The sequence below is a fragment of the Saccostrea echinata genome, unplaced genomic scaffold (genome assembly GCF_033153115.1).
Source record: "Saccostrea echinata isolate AGI-Se365-2 ecotype Australia unplaced genomic scaffold, CSIRO_AGI_Sech_v1 ptg000030l, whole genome shotgun sequence".
NCBI lineage: Eukaryota > Metazoa > Mollusca > Bivalvia > Ostreida > Ostreidae > Saccostrea > Saccostrea echinata.
Window position 1 is genome coordinate 35,750,075 of NW_026889779.1, and position 22,862 is coordinate 35,772,936.

General features: G+C 34.0%; 1 protein-coding gene across 1 annotated transcript; it reads right to left on the reverse strand.

Annotated features, from left to right (window-relative positions):
- Nucleotides 1–407: 407 nt before the first annotated feature.
- Nucleotides 408–21,753, reverse strand: LOC133197079 (uncharacterized). Its single transcript, XM_061332919.1, has 25 exons — nt 21,675–21,753; nt 19,701–19,755; nt 19,475–19,531; nt 17,672–17,754; nt 17,449–17,501; nt 17,147–17,168; nt 16,906–16,937; nt 16,517–16,575; nt 15,800–16,005; nt 12,691–15,317; nt 12,290–12,412; nt 11,819–11,964; nt 11,489–11,620; nt 11,238–11,347; nt 7,873–7,963; nt 7,038–7,154; nt 6,556–6,643; nt 6,025–6,138; nt 5,520–5,559; nt 4,718–4,861; nt 3,768–3,907; nt 3,339–3,442; nt 2,996–3,096; nt 2,120–2,245; nt 408–753 (listed from the first exon to the last, which is right to left on the reverse strand). Exons 1-25 carry the CDS (start codon nt 21,716–21,718, stop codon nt 606–608), a joined length of 4,962 nt encoding a protein of 1,653 aa, XP_061188903.1. The 5' UTR covers nt 21,719–21,753; the 3' UTR covers nt 408–605.
- Between the last annotated feature and the right edge of the window lie 1,109 nt (nt 21,754–22,862).

A 22,862-nucleotide genomic window follows, 5' to 3' on the forward strand; every position in this document is an offset into this window, starting at 1 on the left:
AGATTTTGGTTTGAATTACTTCTAATACTTATGTCCCATGAGTGAAGTACCTTTCATGAAGCTAACTCTGCTAGGCATTTAATGATAAATGATTTTTATTACAAGTAATAGATTTTTTTTCCCAAAGTATGTATAATTTCATTTATATTTAAGCAAGTGCTCTCTCTCTCTCTCTATTTTGTAAATATAATTTTTCCTGTAATAAAACCATGTACATGTAGGTAAAATACAAAAAATGGTATAAAATTATGTTTTATTTTTCTCAGATGCAATATAGTGTACTTGAATAAAAAGAGTATTCAATTAACCTTGGTTTATGAATCTGCAGTCACAAGTCAATACTATTGATAGCTCACTTCAGCTTTTGCATCAGGTGAGCTAAAAATAAAATAAAAAGCTGTCTTAATCATGCAAATCACAAAAATTGAGATGAGTCATTGAAAATCTAAGTTTATAGACTTTTCATTCTTCTAAGAATATATCAGACCAGTTCTCTGCCATGTAAAAGATGACAGTCCACAAATCTGAAAATATGGCTCATGGTTCAAATAAATACACTACTAAAAATCTGCAACATCTAAAAACTGTCACTCAGTTAATGGATGTTAACACTGAAGCATATGTAAACCACACACTGGGCATTTATTGCTAGTGTCCTCAGGAAGAGAGTCGAGATCAATGGCAGCACACATTCTGTTGAGGTAGGAGTCTCCTGGTTCCACTTGTTTGATCTGTGATAACGCTGCATCATTCCTGAAAAAAAAAATTAATTAGAAAAAAAAAACAAGATTCCCTACTTGTGTGTACAAAACCGAAAAATCATGATTCAAGCTTCACAATATTAAGATTTTTAACAAGAAGTCTGTGAGCCAATGCTCACTAATAATACCCCCGCTCTGATGTGAATATAAAGTTCAGTTATGGACAGACACAGTGATAATCAGGAAGTGGACATTGGACTCATACAAAAATGAATCCCAACATATAGCATGCTTAAACAAAGGGTGTGCTAAAATTTCAAGCATCTGTGATGAGAAGTTGCTGAGAAAACTGCGATCAAAATTTGTTATGTATGGTACGGACAGACACACGGATAAACAGGAAGTTGACATCAGATTCGTACAAAAATGAATCCCAACATATGGCATGCCTAAACAAGGAGTGTGCTAAAGTTTCAAGCAACTGCGATGAGTAGTTGCTGAGAAAACTGCGACCAAATTTTGTTATGTATGGTACAGACAGACCCACGGATAAACAGGAAGTTGACATCGGATTCATACAAAAATGAATCCGACCATATGGCATGCCTAAACAAAGAGTTTGCTAAAATTTCAAGCATCTGCGATGAGTAGTTGCTGAGAAAACTGCAACCAAAATTTGTTATGTTTGGTACGGACAGACGCACGAATAAACAGGAAGTTAACATCGGAGTCGTACAAAAATGAATCCCAACATATGGCATGCCTTAACAAAGAGTGTGCTAAAATTTCAAGCATCTGTGATGAGAAGTTGCTGAGAAAACTGCGACCAAAATTTGTTATGTATGGAACGGACAGACTCACGGATAAACAGGAAGTTGACATCGGATTCGTACGAAAATGAATCCCAACATATGGCATGCCTAAACAAAGAGTGTGGTAAAATTTCAAGCATCTGCGATGAGTAGTTGCTGAGAAAACTGTGACCAAAATTTGTTATGGACAGACACACAGACGGACAGACAGACAACTAGACAGCTGGACAGACAGACACACAAGGGTAAAACAGTATACCCCCCACTTTCCTTCGGAGCAGGGGTATAAAAATATTTCTATTCAGCAGAAATAGTGTCAATTTGGTTTGCATTTTCATTTGATTTCACTTTTTATTTGACTTGATATGGGATGCATTTTTACGAAGCCTATTTGAAGGACAAAACCTTTTTTAGATAGCCTAAAAGGCAAAAATTTCTATGTAGCACAGCATGTCAGTATGGAGGATTTATAATTGTTTCATTTTTTTTCACATGTTGCATTGACAAGTACCTCTTGATACATGCACACATGGGTGGATCCAGGAATTCTTCCAGAAGACCCATGTCAGTATACGTGTACTTCCCAGTAAATATAAACACATTTACCTAACAATTCCAAACTCAACATCCAACGAGGGTTCAATGCTCCAAATCAGAGAGCTCTCTACAAACTGGAAGTGGAACGAGACACTCACACATCTCTTCCTGGGAGACCAAACTTCTAAGTGTATTCTGTAACACAAAGTGTACATATACCTGGTAGTACTTTTAAAAAGTTTAGACTTCTATACAGAAAATTCTGTACATGTATCAACAAAATGTAAGGAGGAATTAAGAATTTTAAATTACTGAAAGCAAAAAGTATTGAACTGATTGACCTACAAACAAAAACAATCATAGCAAAAAATTCTTTCTTAGTTAAATGCATGACTTGAATAATTTTAATTCTCCCCATCTCACAATGACATGAATCACACACACATGCTTACAAACTGAACATTGTGTGGTGGCACATTCTGAAAAACTGCAATTTATGGTACCATGAAATGCCAAAAATCACATAGAGTATCTCCATGTATTTTTTACCACTTCATAATTTATTTTTCTCATAACATTTATCACCTACACCATATCTAGTCTCATTTACACATGAAATGTGAAATACATGTAGTTAGAGGAGAGTTTCCAGGGAAAACTATTGTGTAATATAAATATTTCATTTTGGTTCACAGTCAAATATCTCACTTTGAATAAACTTCACTGTCATTTTTCATTACAAAGAGGTTTTCAGTGTAACCATTTTCATTGAAAACAATTTTTTCTACAAATTGTCTTCATAATTTTTATGTTTGAATTGTCCTGTACATGTAAAGACATAGAAAAACATGGAAAGATTATTTGCAGGTCTGTGAGGAAGGGAGATGAGGTGAGTTACCTAAGGTATTTGTGTCCATTGCTGGACTGTATGGGAAAATTGATTACCTGGGATATTTGTATGCTATGTAGTGGTCCATTTCCAAGAACATTAAATCATTATGCAGGGCATTCATTTGTAATACCAAAGTTCCAACCTCATGCAATATCTGTTAAAAAAAAAAACATTTTTTTTTATAGAACACTGTTTCATACTGTTACAGAAACCCCATAAATTAAAAAAAAGTGTTTTAAATTCATAGAATATTTTGTTTCAAACAAAAGAAATTAACACATGGAATCTTTAATTTCCGTTAAATTCATTTTATGAAATTGTATATTAATTCTGAAAAATGACTGTAAGACTGAATTACATTTGAGAAAATGGTATGAAATTCGTTTGAAAACATACCTGAGGAAGACCATTTAGTTTAGAGTACTTTTGTTTTAAGTACACCCCATTTACAGCCTCTTCAGCTAAACGTAAACAAAATTGTTCTCTCCTACACTGAACATCTGCAAACAATATGTGATGGTAAACAAATATTAGGTGTAACATTGAAAGAAGCGGTACAAACCTCATAAAAATATAACCCTGCGAAAAACAATACAAGTATCACAACATTCGTTTAACGATACCCACTTTTCCTTCAAATACAGTAAAACTTGTCTAATCTGTTTGTTTTTTGGAACCAGTGGTGTCCAGTTTAGACAAGTTTTACTGTAACAGCAATAAACAGCATTTCATTAGAAGAAATTCATGTGCATGTATAATAGCAACAAATATCATGATTTCCATGAGAATTCCCTTAATTTTTTAATTCATATCTGCTTCCTATACCTTTGTCACAAGCCATCATTTCTATGGATGATATCCTTTCCTCTTCATGATTTATTTCTAGTCTTAATTTCCTTCTGCTGAACATAAAAGTTTTATGACCAGTTCTGAAACTAGACTCTTCAAAATACCATCCACTCATTCTGCAATATCAATACATCAAAATAAAATTTTTTGTTGTTTTTTTTTTTAAGTTTTAAATATATTCTTATGACACAAACCAGATGAAATGACACAGTAAATCCTTTAAAGCCCATAAGAAAAAGTGTACATTAAATGCATGTAAACCTGTTGAAGAAATTTATATGGTAAAAGCATATTCTTTGCTCCCATAAAAGTCAAATGTTGAAAATCTCTAGAAAATGTACAAAACTGTATAAACAATCTGAATTAACAAAAAATATTTTAGATTAAAAGTAGATTATCAGAAATTCTTGTTTCTTTAACATCACAAACTGTTTGGATTTTCTATTAAGAAAAAGGACAAAATTTGTTCTAGTTTGACCATAAAATTTCAAGAGTGCAAGTCTGCTCCAGTATGATATTCACTAATTTCATTGGTATTACATATATCATTCTACACAATATACAATGTATCAAAAGATCGAGCTGTAGTAGACCTAGGCTCATTGACTTTTAATCAGAATATCGAAGTAAATTACAATTTTCCTCTTAAAATCATTAAAATTTTGAATTTACATTGTCTTCTTGACTTCATATCTAACATATGACGTCATGACTGATGGAAAAAGGTAATGCTTTGACGTCTGCCAATATCCCCCTGGTTTATAACATTATTAATTACCGGGGGTATACATTTTTTCATCAAAGTTTGATTTTGGGGGCAAATATTGGTCATCACAGAATATAGTCCTTTGCGTTTATATTCACAAATTCCTTTAATAAATTCCCTTAAAAAACTGAAATAAAGAATTTCTATTTTGAAAACAGACCCATATAAAAGCTGAATTTCATTGCGTATTTTCTGTGTTTGGTTTTGAAGTTCCTGCATGTTGTCTTTCTGTGACTCCTGTCTGACATCTGATGACAACTTCTCAGCCAGAGCTGCATGTTCCTCAGACAGCCTTCTATTAGTCCTGGGGAAAAATGGATTCTCTGATAAAACATGCATAAATTTGTATAGCGGGTGTGAAATGTTTTCCATAAATCTCTCACAATGGAAGCTACGGTATATGTAATGCTTGGCTATAAAATTTTAAAAAGTTAATCAGGGTTTTTTTCTCCCACATCCCAGGGTAAGCCTGCTGTAAGCCCAAACTTTGCTAAAATAATCTGTTCTTTATAAACCTTTCCAAAGGTACTACCATATTTTCTAGAATAGAACTACCCAAAGGCTATCTGACCAAAATACATGAACCACTGAAAATCAGCCCTAAGTTGATCAAAACTGGCACCCTGCTATATCTACTGGTCAAATACATTAAAAGAAAGTTTCAACATACAGAAATATTTATAAAGTTTGGAAATTACATGTAAAACAATAATATTGTGTGTTCTCTCATGTCATATTTTTGGGGGATTTTTCAGAATTTTCTAAGGGCCTTAAACTTAAGAGATATTTTTACATCAGCTGAAACTGTTACATCACCCTAAAGAAAAAAGGTAGTGATTGATTAAAATCTCACAGATCAATTAATAATTTCAGCACTTCAAGAATAATAGTCCAGAAATCTCACACACTCAAACACACACATGTACAAGTCTGAATTAGCAGAGCTTATTATATAAACTTACTCAGCCATACTTATATCTTCATTTTTCATGTTTGTTAAATCTGTCAAAAGAAAAGTTACCAAAACTTAATTAAATCAAACACTCTGTAAACAGAACACAAAAGCGGTTCAAACATGTACACCTACCCATCTGATATAATATACGGTACATACCATATACAGTGTACATACAGATACACTGTATATACAGTACATACATTTATTATCTGGCCTTATGGCCAATAATATGGTTAAAGCCAAAGTGCACATCAAAAATAAAATTGTATTCATTTGTTTACACAATCAGCATTCCATCAACTACTACATATACTTTTTATTACCATTTTTTCTACAAAGAACATTTTCAAGAATTTCAGTTTTCACTTTTTAAAAATCTTAAAGCAGTTAAACCTTGGAATCACCACTGACTTAAAAATTTCCATACCTTCATTAACTTCTTAAAGATCTGAGACATTGTAAGTTGTACATGTATGCCAATTGGAAGCACCATGCACTAGGAAACTTACCTGCTTGTTTCTTCTCTATATAGGCCTTTTTTGCCAAATACTCCTGGATTTCCTGCTCTGATGGTACAGGAGTTTGCTTCATTTCTAATATTTCTTCATCCATCTTTTCCAACTCTGCAATAATATAAAAAGAAATGGAAGACAAACTTTTGCAAAAATGTACATGTGTCATCTATAAATCATTAAAATGTACCTGTAGCTAGCAATATAAGCCATGTAAATGTAAATTACAGTGTAGTTTTATGTAGTGCAAAAGGTACAAGAACCTGCATCCCTTTCTATTTGTACTATGGCAATCTTTAAAACTCTTAATTTAGCCTTACTCAAAACAAAGATCCATGACGTAACAAAATTAAACCTCTTTCTATACACAGTACTCATTTATTCCATGTCTTCAAGCAAACATATTCACCTACAGTACATAGCTACACATGTTGAAGAATTATAGATGGATAGGTAGACTGTGCATTGGAATTTCTTTGCAAAAATTTATAAATCAATATGTAGTCTCCTTCTCTTGTTTTCTTTTACCTTGATTTACAAGTTCTATGTTTTGCATAGCATCTGTGGCCATCTGAAGGATTTCTCCCACTTCTAAATTAAGCTTTCTGTTGCCTTCCTGTTTGGAAGAAAGAGGAGAAAATAGTGTCATTTCACTTTTAACTTTTGATATAAATGTATGAAAATATCAGTCATATGGTTTGAATATATTTTGATATTTCCTAAATTGAGCAGAGTAAACTTTACTAAAAATTACTGTAGATTACTGTAGACATGGAAATTTAAGTGTGGGGGTAATTTACGCTAAATGCACAATAAGAATGCTTTCTCATAAATATCCCCCGACATATCAACACCTTTAAACACATTTTATTCAGTTTTCAAAATTTATATAATTTGGCTATCACAGAAATCAATCCCACGCGGAATTCTTGCTTCTAATTCACAGATGTTCCATTTTTCAGTAATTCTTCACATATGATCCATTGAATAATCTACTGTAGCACACTGACCTGAATTTTCTGTAACTCTAAAGCAGCTGCTTGTACTGATGCCTTTTTCCATTCAATTTTTCCAAGCCTGGTACACACATTACTCATTGCTACCATTTTCTCCCTTAATTCTACTTTCTGTGAAATGATATTAGCACAATTTTCAGTACAAGAACAACAAATATTAAGCAGATCCAAAACAAAGAACTTGGTAAGGTAAGGGCAAAATTTGGTCCCTAATTTCAAATAAAAATCAAATCAGTTTCAGCTGTTTTTTTAAGCAATAAAATGACACCTCCATCAAAACTAGCATTGATATTGATTTAAAACAATCAAAGATGTCAAAAGAATTGGAGCATTTTTTATAAAATCTCCACTTTTCATAAGATTTGAGATCAGATTTGGAAAAAAAATAGCTCAAGTGAGCCTAGCTTTTATTTTCAAACATGAGATGTTTTCATCACTAGTGCATGCAGTACATAAGACTGGCCAATTGGCCAGCTTGCTCTTTGAAAATACTACAATACTGAAATTAAATGAATGAAGAAAATGTACGATTCCAGTAAATTTGTGTATAAATTCATTTGACTTATAATTTAATGCATGCAAAATAAAAGGTGTTTGATTATGAATATTTTTTTTATTCTGAGAGTCATCCCAAAAGGGAGGCCATAAAGGGTTTCTTACCTACCTTTTCTTGGATACATCAAATCTTACACAAATCAGAAAATGCAACAAAATCTTGTATATATGTACTTGAATCAATAGTTTAATACACATATGTCTTAGGACAGCAAGTAAGTACACATATATATCTCTCCCACATTTACAATACACTGATTTTGTACATATATACCTGAGCTGGACTGCAGGTCTGAGCATAGTGAAATATCTCTGGTGGTTCTGTCAACCATTTCTCCTCCAACTTCTCAATTTCTACTTTCTTCCTGTAAGGTTATTACATGTATTTTACACATTCAGCATTTCTATCCTCAAGTTCTCAACAAAAATCAATCTTAAACAAGAAGTCTGTGAGCTAAAGCTCACTAGTAATACCCCTGCTCTGATGTGAATATACAGTTACCCTCTCATGTTGACATCAAATTCATACAAAAATGAATCCCACCATTTGGCATGCCTAAACAAAGATTGTGCTAAAATTTCAAGCATCTTGCTGAGTAGTTGCTGAGAAAACTGTGACGGAAATTTGGTACAGACAGATGCACGGATAAACAGGAAAGTGACGTCAGATTTAAACAACAAGAGGCCCATGGGCCATATCGCTCACCTGAGCACATTGGCTAGACTAAGGCACAAATCAGTTCAGTAATGAATGGGGGGGGGGGGGGGGGGGGGGGGGGGGCTTGAATTTTAAACTACCTGATGATGCTTCCATGTCAATATAACAAATAAATTTGTTGTACTTGAGAAGATTTTAAAAGAATTTTCCCATTTATTTCTTTGTAAAAATTTGATCCCCCATTGTAGCTCCTCCCTATCTCAGGGGTTATCATTTGAACAAGCTTGAATCTACATTACCTGAGGATGCTTCCATATCAGTAAGACTAACATAGCTTTTCTGTTTTTCAGAAGAAATTTTTTTCTATATGTTCTTATGTAAAACTTTCGATCCTCCATTGTGGCCCCGCCCTACCCCCTGGGGTCATGATTTGAACAAACTTGAATCTACACTACCTGGGGATGCTTCCGTATGAGTTTCATCTTTCCTGGCCCTGTGGTTCTTGAGAAGAAGATTTTTTAAAGATGCTATTCATTTTTCACTAATTCTTAATTATCTCCCCTTGAAAGAGGGCATGGCCCTTCATTTGAACAAACTTAAATCCCCTTCACCCAAGGATGCTTTGTGGCAAGTTTGGTTGAAATTGGCCCAGTGGTTCTGGAGAAGAAGTCGAAAATTTGAAAAGTTTACAGACAGACGGACTACAGACAAAATGTGATCAGAAAAGCTCACTTGAGCTTTCAGCTCAGGTGAGCTAAAAATGAATCCCACCATATGGCATGCCTAAACAAAGAATGTGCTAAAACTTCAAGCATCTGTGATCAGTAGTTGCTAAGAAAACTGCGACGAAAAATTTGTTATGGACAGATGCACGGATAAACAGGAAGTTGATACCTAATTCATATAAAAATAAATCCCACCATTTAGCAAGCCTAAACAAAGATTGTGCTAAAATTTCAAGCATCTGTGATGAGTAGTTGCTGAGAAATATGCAAAGGAAATTTGGTACGGACAGACACACTGATAAACAGGAAGTTGACATCGGATTCAAACAAAAATGCATCCGACCATATGGCGTGCCTCAACAAAGATTGTGCTAAAATTTCAAGCATTTGCACTGAGTAGTTGCTGAGAAAACTGTGACCAAAATTTGTTATGTATGGTACGGACAGACACACGGATTAACAGGAAGTTGACATCAGATTTGAACAAAAATTAATCCGACCATATGGCATGCCTAAACAAAGATTGTGCTAAAATTTCAAGCATCTGTGATTAGTAGTTGCTGAGAAAACTGCGACGAAAATGTTACGGACAGACTCACGGACACACGGACAGACAGACAGACAGACACACAAGGGTAAAACAGTATACCCCCCTCTCCTTCAGAGCGGGGGTATAATAAAAGTTTCCATACCAACATGACATTTATTGTACATTCATGTTCAAATGAAATTTCTTTCCTCAATTATCCATAATAACAATTGTCGACCAATGCAATTTTTTTTTTTTTTAAAAACTTGGGGACATACTATAATAAGTTATTCTGATAATAAGTGAGGTTTAGTATTCCTACAATGTGTATATATGACATGCAAATTGTTACTTACTGTAGACCACCATTTTTTTGCGATACCTTATTTTCACAAGATAGTTATTTAGTATTTAAAAGCGAGAAGAAATTTTAACTAGATATCATTGAGATGGTGGCCATCTCAAAGAGCCCCGCTTTCAGCAATGAACATGAAAATGTAAGGTAGCCTATTTTTGAACTTGACCTAGAAACTTCGTACAAGGTCACTGCACATCCTTTGATCAGTGACAATCTGTGAGTGAAGCATGAGCCACATTGGATCAAGAGGAGAGAAGATATGCTCCAGACAAGGATTTTTCATATAATTCTGCTATGACCTTAACCTTAGACCTAGAAACATGGTTCAAGGTCACTGCACACCCTTTACCCAAAGGCACTCTGTGGCTGAAGTATGAGCCAGATTGGGCCAAGGAGAGAGAGAAAACATGCTCCAGACAAGAACTTAAACAGAGAGGCTATTTTTGACCTTGACCTTTGACCTAGCAACTTCATTCAAGGTCACTGCACATCCATTGAGCAGTGGCATTCTGTGAGTGAAGTATGAGCCACACTGGACCAAGGGGAGAGAAGATATGCTCCAGACAAGGATTTTTCATATAATTCTGCTATGACATTCACCTCAGACCTAGAAACATGGTTCAAGGTCACTGCAAACCCTTTACCCAAAGGCATTCTGTGGGTGAAGTATGAGCCAGATTGGGCCAAGGAGAGAGAAAATATGCTCCAGACAAAAATTTAAACATAGAGACTATTTTTGACCTTGACCCTTGACCTAGAAACTTCGTTCAAGGTCACTGCACATCCATTGACCAGTGGCACTCTGTGAGTATGAGCCACATTGGACCAAGGGGAGAGAAGATATGCTCCGGACAAGGATTTTTCATATAATTCTGCTATGACCTTAACCTTAGACCTAGAAACATGGTTCAAGGTCACTGCACACCCTTTACCAAACACACTCTGTGGGTGAAGTATGAGCCAGACTGGGCCAAGGAGAGAGAAGATATGCTCCGGACAAGAGATCTCGCACAGACAGATGGATGGAAGGACAGCTAGACGGATGGACAGACTGATTACTATAGGGTGCCCGCAGAGCGGGGCCCTTATAAAACTTAGTTTTTGTTGTATAAAATGTTCAATAATACAAATTTAAGAGAGTCTTGCTCAATTATGGGAAAATAAAATTCTTGCAAATAAAAAGTGTTTTACAGTATTAAACAAGATACAAAAGAGTGCTGTATGAAAGATTGTCAAACAATTGCTACCTTTATGAAAATACCATGCTTGCACTCTAACACAAAAACACATACATGTACATGTATGTTTCACTGCTACTAAAAGAAAATTTTCATAAAAAATTCACTCTCCGTAATTTAATATTTCATACTTGTCAACTTCTGCCATCATCTGAGCATTCATCTCCATCTGAGCTTCAATATGGGACTTCACTGTTAAATCAGCCAAAACTTTACTCTTGAGGTCATCACAAGGTATTTCCTGATGAGAAAAAAGAAGCATGATTAAATATGCAACAAGAACTTCAGAAAATATACGTTCAAAAAAGGATTTTGTTCAAAAGCTGCAAGCTCATAGGCAATAAATGCATGCAATAAATGCATAAACGCTGAACAGAGTTACCTCCTCCTGAACTAAGCTGCATCTAGTTCTGCGTAGTTCATAAAGTTTGGAAGCTTTGAGACAAGACGGCTTGACGACCTGGAGATAATTACATAGAGACAAGGCTGTCGTTGGGCCCATCCAGATATCATCCTGTGTCATAAATAATAAAGGCACAGTTTTATTTCTCATACAAACCCACGTTTGAATTTGAAATAATGTTTAAGTACCCAAGAAAGAGATGAAGTTACTTGGTTTTTATTTTCTTTTGGTTATGCTTGGGAAACAGGGAAAACGTGTGGAAAAAATACTGCTTTGAAATTAACCTTTTTCAAGATATTTATGTCATACCTGAGTGATGTCACATTCCACTGCAGTCTTGTTGATGGATAATTGGGAAATGAGGGACTCTTCTACAGCTGTTATATTGTCAGGGGGCATGGTGATGTTGTCACAGTCTTTATTAAGAAGAGCCTGAGTGGAGTCTATGGGTGAAGCTGTAAAGTAATAGCCACAATTACTTTTTTTTTTAAATAACCTATTATGCAAACCACTAACCATGACTTAAACAAACTTAAATCGACCCTAATAAGGATACTTGAATACTGTAGCCGTTTTTTCCTTTGTGCTTTTATGAGACAATTTGAACCTTATTGTTGGCCAACTTTGAGTGGAACAGTTTTGAATCTAAATTTTATGAGGATGCTTGCAATATCATTCTGTGATAGAATAATTTTCTTACCTAGATCATGATGATGATTTAAAGAGACAAATGAATTTAATTTCAGTCCCATTTTAATTCATAAATTCAAAATATTTTACCTAAGGTTGAGGTACTTTCAGGTCTAAAGGATGTCACAGTGGAATTCAATGTGGCATCTGTAAACAAATTCTCAGGTGGTGCCTGCTCAAGAAGTCCCACCATATTACCTTCAATCATAAGACCTACAAAGTACAAAAATCTTCAAGTCTAAGCATGATCAAATACATGTATGTCACTGTGTGATTATCAGGATAAAAGAAAATAGGAATTGCTTTCAAGAAAACCATTGTTTTACTCTTATAAACACTACTGGTACTTACATTATAAATTTATATACAGGTGTATATGAATATATATCTACATGAGTTTTCTATTTTTTTTTCCTTTCCAAAAATATAATCAACACATTTTCTAAGTAAAAGGAAAATGACTGCAGAGGTATGAAAAAAATATTACATACTTAATTGTTTATCATCTGTCTTTTGAGTCCCAGTTAAATTGATATTGGATTTCCCGTCTGCCATGACACTGTCAGCTAATTTGGGTAATTCAGCGACAGTTGAGTTATCTTTTCCTTCTAATCTATTTTGCATGGATGAAAGCGATATTGTTGTTATTTTGGTTTCTTCCATAGCTCCACTGTTGTTATCAAATGTAAGTGTTTTGTTACTACCAGTCAAAGTTGGCAATTTTTCAACGGTCTCAGAAACCATTTTGTTTTCGGCACCAACCCCTGGAACAGAGGCCAATGGTTCATTGTCGCTTATCAAGTTAGCAGTGACTGGTTTTGTTTCATCCATAGCTGCACTTTTATCAGCAAATAAAACTGTTTTGTTTTCTGCAACTCTGGGCCAGTCAAAATTATTATTCTTGGATATGCTGTTCTGCTTGGACCCCATCTCGATATTGGCAGTCACCATCTTTGTTTCTTCCAGCCAATCACTTTTATTGCTGAACATCAGTGTTTTATTTTCTCCACATGTCTCTAAGTTCTCATTCTGGCTTGCTTTAATGTTTTCCTTGGCTATTGTTGAGCTCTCCACTGGGTTCATCAATATGTTGTCAAATTTAGTAGTATGGTCCTTGAGGAGATTCTTCAGATCTGCCAAAGTTCTAGTGTTTCCATCAGCTTTGTCACAGACAACCTCCTTGTCACATCTTTCTGATTCTTTCTCTGTGACAGAGGATTCAACCAAAGGTTCTGTTCTCTTTGCTTCAAACACATCATGAGCTTGCAGAGTTGTTGTATTTTCTGTTTCAGTTTTCTTGAAATTAAAGCTGATTTCTGAATCATTATCAGAATCAGCCTCTTCCATTTCAGACATCTTGCTTTCATGCTCTTTCTTACATAAGGAAGCTACATCATGCTGTTCCCCTTCTTGAACATGTTTTTCAGACTTCTCAGTCTGCTCTCCCATTCTACTTACTCTTTTCCTACCCACTTGTGTTGAACCCTTGACCTCAATTACTCCTGTCAGAGCTTTTGTTTCTTCCATCAAGTTCACAGTCTTTGTCCTCTCAATGGACTGTGACTCAGCAGTCCAAATTCCTCCTGTTAGAGCTTTTGTTTCTTCCATCAAGTTGACAGTCTTTGTCTTCTCAATTGACTGTGACTCGGCAGTCCAAATTCTTCCTGTCAGAGCTTTTGTTTCTTCCATCAAGTTGACAGTCTTTGTCCGCTCAATGGACTGTGACTCGGCAGTGGAAATTCCTCCTGTCAGAGCTTTAGTTTCTTCCATGTTGTTCTCCTTTGCTACTTTTTTTGTTTCCTCCCCACCTTGCTTGAAGGAATTCATGATTGAATCATCCTTGCCTGCCTTGCCACCAATTGCTTCAGGGTCAGTAAAAATTCCCCCAGTAAGAGCTTTAGTTTCTTCCATATTGTCATCCTTTCCAAAAATCTGTGATTCCTCCCCACCTTGCATAAAGCACTTCTCAACTGGATTTCCGCTTCCTATCACCCCAACACTTTCAGAGCCAGTCCAAATTTCTCCAAGCAGAGCTTTAGTTTCTTCCATGCTATCCTCCTTTCCAAATATCTTTGTTTCCTCCCCTTTTCTCAAACCACTCACTAATGAGTTTTCCCTGTTTGTCTTCCCAAAACTTCTTTCAAGGTCTGTCCAAATTCCTCCAGTCAGAGCTTTGGTTTCCTCCATATTGTCCCCCTTTCCAAATATTCTTGTTTCCTCCCCACCTTGCTTAAATTGACTCTCTAATGAGCTCTTTCCACCTGTAATCCCAACACTTCTTTCAATGCCAGTCCAAATTCCTCCAGTCAGAGCTTTAGTTTCTTCCATGTTATCATCTTTTACAGATATCTTTGTTTCCTCCCATCCTTGCTGGAAGTGTTTTTCAACTGCTTGACTATTGACTGTCACCTCAACATCTCTATCTGAGCCAGTCAAAATTTCTCCCTTGAGCACTTTCGTTTCTTCCATGTTTCCATCTGTACTGAATATTTGAGTTTTCTCTCTTCCTTGCTTGTAAATCTCCTCCTCCATCCAAATTCCCCCTGAAATTAATTTTGTTTCCTCCATAGCATCGCCTCCGTGAAAGACTTGTGTCACTTCAGAGTTGCTTTCAACACGAATTTTTTCCACTACATCATGACTTTTCTGTAATGTGTCTAACCTGTGCAGATCCCTTTTTTCCACAGTCCATATAGTGCTGTCCAGAACTGCTGTTTCATCCATGCCATCTCCAGAAGTGAAGACCTGGGTTCTTTCAAACTCAGTTGAGGTAGAATAAGCTGACTGTAAATTTTCAATTTTATCTTTATTCTGATTTTTTAGGAGTGACTGAAGAAATCCTGTAGCTTTGGGTTTCTCTAAATTAGAAAGGACATCAAGTTCACTTGCTAAATCTGCTGTCATATTTTCAGCAGTTCCTGAGTTAAGAAGCTCTGGTTTCTGAGAGGATGGCACCAATGTTAGAGGTGCTCTCTTGGCTACACTCAGTTGACTTGACAGAGTTGTGGATTGCATAGAGCAGCTGTAACGATTCATAGTTGTGTAAACGTATGTATCAGGGTCCTCCTGTGCTTTGGCATGAAACAACTTTTCTGGTGTCTCTATTTGTAAACTGGTGCTGAAAGGAAATTCACATAACAAGATATACATGTTTGAACATTCAAAATTTGCTTTCATTGGAAATTGTCTCCCTCCCTCTTGAAAGTGCATGATTTATCTCTTAATGAATATTATTAAAAATCTTTCATCAAACTCTGATGTTTTGCAAAGATGTAAATGCATAATGTGAGAAACTTGAATTTTTGGTTTAAAAAATTGATTTACTAAAAGTTAAATATTATATTTGTCATCTTTTACATTTACATACATGTAATTATCCTAATTTCTTCAGTGACCAATACTGGTCTCCACACTGTTTGGTTAGAAGTACATGTAATAGTTATCTTCAGCTTTTTCATTCGCAGTCATAATAAATTTGTAGTTTACAACCACAAATGCTGACATCTTTAATGATTGATTTTCATCTTGGAACATGGGCAGAAGGTACTAAACAAAAAAATTAATTGGCCCTAAATATGTTTTAGAAGCAGTCAGCATTACCTTTTTGTCCTCTTTTCAGATGAAATCAGACTTTGGAGAAATTTGTGATCCACTCTGCTCTTGCTTTTCAGTTCCTCAAAGTCATCCGGAGGTTCATTGGATAATCCGACTAATCCAGTCAGCTCCATCTCATCGTTCGTGATCAGAGTGTGGTTGATGGGATCTACAGGGACTCCAAGGGGCTGGTCCTCCTCAAAGGGGATTTCCTGTACATCCTAAGAATATAAAAACCCGATACTTCAACTCAATGGAAGTACATAACAATATACTTTAATTGCATGAATGATGCATATGATCATGACGATTAATAAAAAAAAATTCATTGTACAAATATACAAACTAACAAGATAGAGATTTGTTTCATGAATGTCTGCAAGTGATGTCAGCTAATACATGTATTTTAAGTCAATATATCAAAGAGGAGAAATGCTTTGTACTAACATTCAACATGATAAGAAAAAAAAAATTACAATTCATGTCATTTTAGGAAGGAAATCAGCATATCAAATTAAATGCATGTACATGTATATATTTATATTCCTTTCATGTATACATTATTTTTAAATATGACATGTTAATACATGTATAATTGTTTTTTTTTTTTACTGGTATTAATAAATGTAAATACAATAAATACATGTACAGTATCTTTTATTCAAAATGAAAAAGAAAAAAAACAAACACTTGATACACTAACTAAAAAACATGAAGTTTTACCTCATCTGTATTAGTGAAACCTGGATGCCGTATTGAACCTGTAAGAAGTTTGTCTAGGCCTGTAAAATAGAAAGTGTGTTGAAAATAAAAAGGAAATATAACCAAAAATTTAGTGCATTTTTTTAAACAAGAATAGGCATACGTACATGTATCTCTACTGCATGAGAGAACAGATTTAAATTATTGCCACCTTCACATGTACGTATCTGGTTATCCCATTCATATTTCTATGTCTCAGTAAAATAAACTTAATAGTTTAACTGATCAATGAAATGTAATAACACTGTGCGTCTATATAAATTTTATATTTACATACATTCGCATCATCACTGACAGCATTTAATTTTTAACTTGTTAATATAAGAGGTTTGTTTATGAATGTTAAATACCTGAAATCTCTGGTTTTTCCTGTTCTATGGTGCTGAAAATTATAAATCAAATTTAGTGTTTTGATTTTTTTTGGTCATAGATTTTAATATTGATAATGTTTTTAACCTTTTATCCATGGTATCCTACAATGTACTGTATGAGTGAAGGTGTATCTTTAAACTAAACTTTGAAAATTAATATTACTTTAGGTTTCAACAAAATCAAAGAAAACACATGCACACACACAAGAAGAATACATACTTTTCTAAATCTGGAGAATTCTCTAAAATATGAAAAGGACACATTATTTAATTAACAGCCAAAACAATAATTTAGAAAATTCTGTCAATGATGTAGCAGTAAATTCTATATGTTTATTAGTGTTAACATTTTATACATACTGGTATTCATCTATTTTGTACAGTACCAGATAAAAAAAATATTCTTACATGTATTGTAGAAAAACTTTATTTAAAGCTTTTATTTTTTAAATCTAAAATGTCCCTTGTCCATATTTATGTACAAACATGGGGAATTGCAAAATTAAAATGAATTAAACTTGCCTGCACTTGAATTTTCATTATGCCAAGCCCCTGGAGAGTCCTTTGGAAATTCTCTGCAATTTAGAAAATCAGCATGCACAAGTTAACACAACTTCAGTCAACTTATGTCATTTGGAAGTAATGCCGATTTCTTATCTTTACCAAGACATTGCAAATTAAATTGCCAGGATTTTCGAAGGCATTGACAAAATAGATTTGAAAGTAATGTGTAAATGATGCTCACTTGATTTGACAAGTATCCGCAAAACTAACTCTTCTGTTCTCTGATCTCCTGGCTTTCTTGGCGGGAGGAAATTTACAGCCATCCTAGAAATTTAATCAGTGTAAAATCGAAAATCAAATTAATAAAAAATCAAGTTTTGAGCCACGTGGGCAAGTGACCACACCAGATTTACATGTACATGGAAAATTATTGTCCTCAAACATGATGTACACAATGGCAAATAAAATAAAATGTGGTGACAAAATCATATTTAACCTTATAATTATAATGAATTCTAAATAGGGTAACTTCCATGAAATATGATGCATTGACCTTTGCACTGAAAAAATATTGAAAATCAGAGACAAACATACAAACAGGTAAAAAATACAGTGTAGTAAATACTCATGTATAAACATAGGTAATCAGAGATTACAGAGCTCACCTCAACGAATGTTGTCTTTAAGTAAGGCAAAGTCCCACACTGAACTAATAATCTAGGAGTGTGCATCCCTAGATGCAACATTTATGCAATTTTGGTCTGATAGGGCTTGCAGTTACTTGGGAATAGACTTATCTGAAAACTTAAAACTAGTCACTCATCCAGAAAATGTAAGTCAAATCCAGCATCCGAAGCAAATTTGAGATTGTTTATCCCTTGATGCATCATCCATGCAAGTTTGGTTCAGATAGGCCTTATAGTTACTTGGAAATGAGATCTGCTCCAAAAACTTTAACCTGGTTACTCATCCAGAAAATGTGGGTCAGATCCAGCATCCGAAGTAAGTCCAGTAGTGTGAATCCTTAGATGTATCATCCATGCAAGTTTGGTCAATATAAGGTTTATAGTTACTTGGAAATGACATCTGCTCCAAAAACTTTAACCTGGTCACTCATCCGGAAAATTTAAGTCAGATCCAGCATCCGAAGCGATTCCAGTAGTGTGCATCCTTAGATGTATCATCCATGCAAGTTTAGTCAGTATAGGGCTTACAGTTACTTGGAAATGACATCTGCTCCAAAAACTTTAACCTGGTCACTCATCCGGAAAATCTAGGTCAGATCCAGCATCCGAAGCAAGTCCAGTAGTGTGCATCCTTAGATGTATCATCCATGCAAGTTTGGTCAATATAGGGCTTATAGTTACTTGGAAATGAGATCTGCTCCAAAAACTTTAACCTGGTCACTCATCCGGAAAATATAGATCAAATCCAGCATCCGAAGCGATTCCAGTAGTGTGCATCCTTAGATGTATCATCCATGCAAGTTTGGTCAATATAGGGCTTATAGTTACTTGGAAATGAGATCTACTCCAAAAACTTTTACCTAGTCAATCATCCGGAAAATGTAGGTCAGATCCAGCATCCGAAGCGATTCCAGTAGTGCACATCCTTAAATGTATCATCCATGCAAGTATGGTCAATATAGGGCTTATAGTTACTTGGAAATGAGACCTGCTCCAAAAACTTTAACCTGCTCCAAAACCATTAACCTGGTCATTCTTTAGCTGAAACTGCAGCATCTGAAACCTTGACTGGTACAATGAAACACACTAGAAGCATCCTCCATGCATCTCTGACTAATATAGGCCATAGAAGTACTTGAAAAGAAAACTGCTCTAAAAACCTTAACCTGGGACGCCGACACCGACGCCGAAGCTGAGGGTATTACATAGGCTCCCCCAACTTAGTTGAGGTGAGCTAAAAAATGTACAGCTTGATATCTGATTTCTGAAATGGAGCACAGAACATATAAAACTTTGTAAAAATTATGGATGCACCAAGTTTTACAATCAACTCAATCTAAGCAAGAAGAATAATATACCTGCTGATTTGGATCAAGATCTGACAAGGGCAGCTTTGACTGTGGAATCTTTAGGATCTGCAATTCAAAATTTATCATTTTCAATTCTGATTCCTTAAAAATTTCTTAAGTCATTCATTATTACAATTATAAAGAAGTGTAGTGATAATCCATGTATAAACTTTGTATGTACATGTACTACACATCAAGCCACCAATGTGTGGAGCATCAAAATCTGTTTACTTACTGAGGAAGATCTTCTGTGAGATTTTCTATGATGTTTGCGCTCTGAACCATCTTTTCTATAATCAGAATTTGATAAACATGTTTTTTTTTTTCACAATGATATATTTTTCCTGCCAGCATACTAGCTAGGCTTAGTATACTCATTTCTCATTATATTGTGGGTTCCACTGTGTTACGGATTTTTTTTATTAACAGAAGTTTAAAATGTTTTTGTTATTTAATTCTGTAAACTGTTAGCAATTATGAATTGACAAATCACTAACTTAAGTCAAGAAAAGACAATAGATTTTAAGTGTAAGTTTAATATGTCAACTATTAGCTAGAAATACCTAAAGTTGCACATTCAAAGTAAAATGAAATTTCAATTTCTAAACTTTTAAGAACCACAATTATGCGAGACACAAGTTTATGATTCATTTTTAAAACAAACAAGAATTCTGAGAAAGAAACAAGATTGCATGTTTTAATACTAGCAATAAACAGGTCCTGTACAAACACTACATTTACCTATGTAGCTTGAATTACCTATATATCTTTATGCAGCTACTTTAAATAGCTTTAGCTACTAAATGACATTTATTTCTTAAATGGGATTTTTTTCAGCATGTAAAAAATTGCACTTTGGTGCAGTGATAATATTCAACCTTCAACTGTTCTGAAAACAATGCATGAAAAAATTGCTTTCTAAGATGTGTCTACTTCAGAGAAATCGCAATCAAAGTTCTTTAAGTTTTGGGGTTATATATACAACAGTTGATCTGTGACCAAACAGTCACTTTTTGAATAAAATAAGAAAGACCATCAATTCTGGTAAACTTGATAATTGATAATAGTTTATAATATTTCAACACAATGTGAAGTAATAATATTTATACTTATAATCCATGGTTCACTGCACACAAGGTGGTGCACAGTTACTCAAACAATGTAAATTCATCTTTCGCTTCAAAATGTTTAAAAGCAGCAATTTCAGGATGAGAAAGAAATTTCAGTGTCCACTCGTCCCAGGTGGCAAGTATGAAATCATAACCACTCGTCTCCATGATGATTTTATATAAGCCAAGTCATTCTAATTTAAAAGATCAAAGCACATTTCAGATATCTTTATCATTCATATTATGTCCGGTGTACATATGATATTCATATGTTATTATAAAGAGTCTGGGTCTCATATCAAGTTTGAAAGCAGTTTGTTTCATTTTGTTGAAATTAAACCCAAAAAAACCCCAAACTTTTCCTGGAATGATAAATGCATCCATGTGTTTTTCCATGGAATTATCAAGCACATTCAAAAATAAATTGTTGCAATAAACAATGCAACAAACTAAAATAAAGAAATTTAAGTGGAAAATTCTTTCAACTTAGTGTTAAGACTGTCTGCTTTATTTCGGATTAAGTTTGCATTTTACTTATTATTGATTTCCACTGATAGTCTTGTTCATGCAACCAAAAGTTCTTTTTACAACAACTTACAGTCAGAAGAGACTGGATAATTTGTATATGTAACGAGCGTGATCTTTTTAGCAAACAAACATACTAGCTGTCTAACAGTCTAAATTTGGTGAAATACAATATAACATTGAATTTGTGTAAGTGTTTTGGTTTATTTAAATTATCACGGAAAAATTCTACTGGTCACTAGGGACAAGACGATTACGACATCCACTTGTCCTGATCCAATTGTCACTGGACCAGTGCATTATTCTCACCCTAAGCAATGTTTAAAGTACCTTTGCTCTGGTTTGCTTTTTTTTTCAAAGTCCATAGTACAGACATTAGTAGTGACATACTTGCAGATTTTTTTTCTATTTTAATAAAAAGCAAACTTGTGAAAAAGCTGATCAAATAACCTACTTTGAGTAGCTGTAAACATATTAAAGCTACGTGGGTAATTCAAGCTATGTAGCTAAATGTAATAGACCTCATAAAGAACTAAAATGTATGACTTTCGGAAAAAAGTATGAAAAATAAATACCTGATGGAGGTTAATGAAAATTTATTTTCGTCTGTATATTCCATTACGTTTCATCCATTTGTCTTTCAGCTTTTGTCTCGATTTATAGAGAAAATACAAAAGTTTCTTTAAATGTCTACGAAAATAAAAGCAACTTTCTTTTAAAATTATACTTTATCGTATTCAATAATTTATTTTTTGAATATTCTTTAAATTTAGCAGAACAAAAGATTACGTTTAAAAAGCAGAGGAAACTCGGGTTAATTTAAATTATTCTTGACCATACTACTATATGCTAGACTTATTAATTTACGTAACTGCTATCTATTTTTAAACATTTATGTTCATTTCAAAATATTTAATCATTTCTGTATATACATATAGAATAAAAATGTAAATCGAACTACCTCTGAAATCCTTGATTGTTTACGCTTTTAATTTTCGCCGCCTCATTATGTGCGCCACCTATATAAACTATGAAAGATAACTCTAATTTATCAAGCGTACAAGGTAATATCATGTTTTTAACATCAAAGCTATATTGCAACAGATTTTTTCCCAAAAAATAAATTGCAGTACTCACAAAATTTATTTGGAAAAAATCTAACAACATTTGAAGAATGGAAAGCTTTATTTTGAGAAACATCAATTTTGTATACAGATGTGCCATAAAACAAGGGGTATAACTCTTGTCATTACTTCTTGTCTATGTGGAGAGAAGTGAAGTAAACTCTATAGAATGGCATTTTTAGATGTAATTGAACATTGTTTTGCCTAGCAAACAGTTTATTACATGTATTTCAACCCTCTTAATGATTTTGGACTGTATTTGTTTTTTTTTCATAATAAAAATTTTATTTTATTTAATATTATCATAATATATGTCAAATTTGGTCTTTAAAAAATCCTAATGCATTTTATTTTTCATTGCATTTAGTGTTAAGACACTAAATGAATTTATTTTTGCATTATTCAAAAGAAATTTATGTTTTGTTTCTTTCCTAAACTCTGTTTTCACTGACCATTATTTTTAATACATGTAAGACACTAAATGAATTTATTTTTGCATAATTCAAAAGAAATTATGTTTTGTTTCTTTCCTAAACTCTGTTTTCACTGACCATTATTTTTAATACATGTAAGTTAATTAACATTTCCAAAAATGATGAAACAAATATAAAATTCAATTCAAAACATTTGTTTCATTTT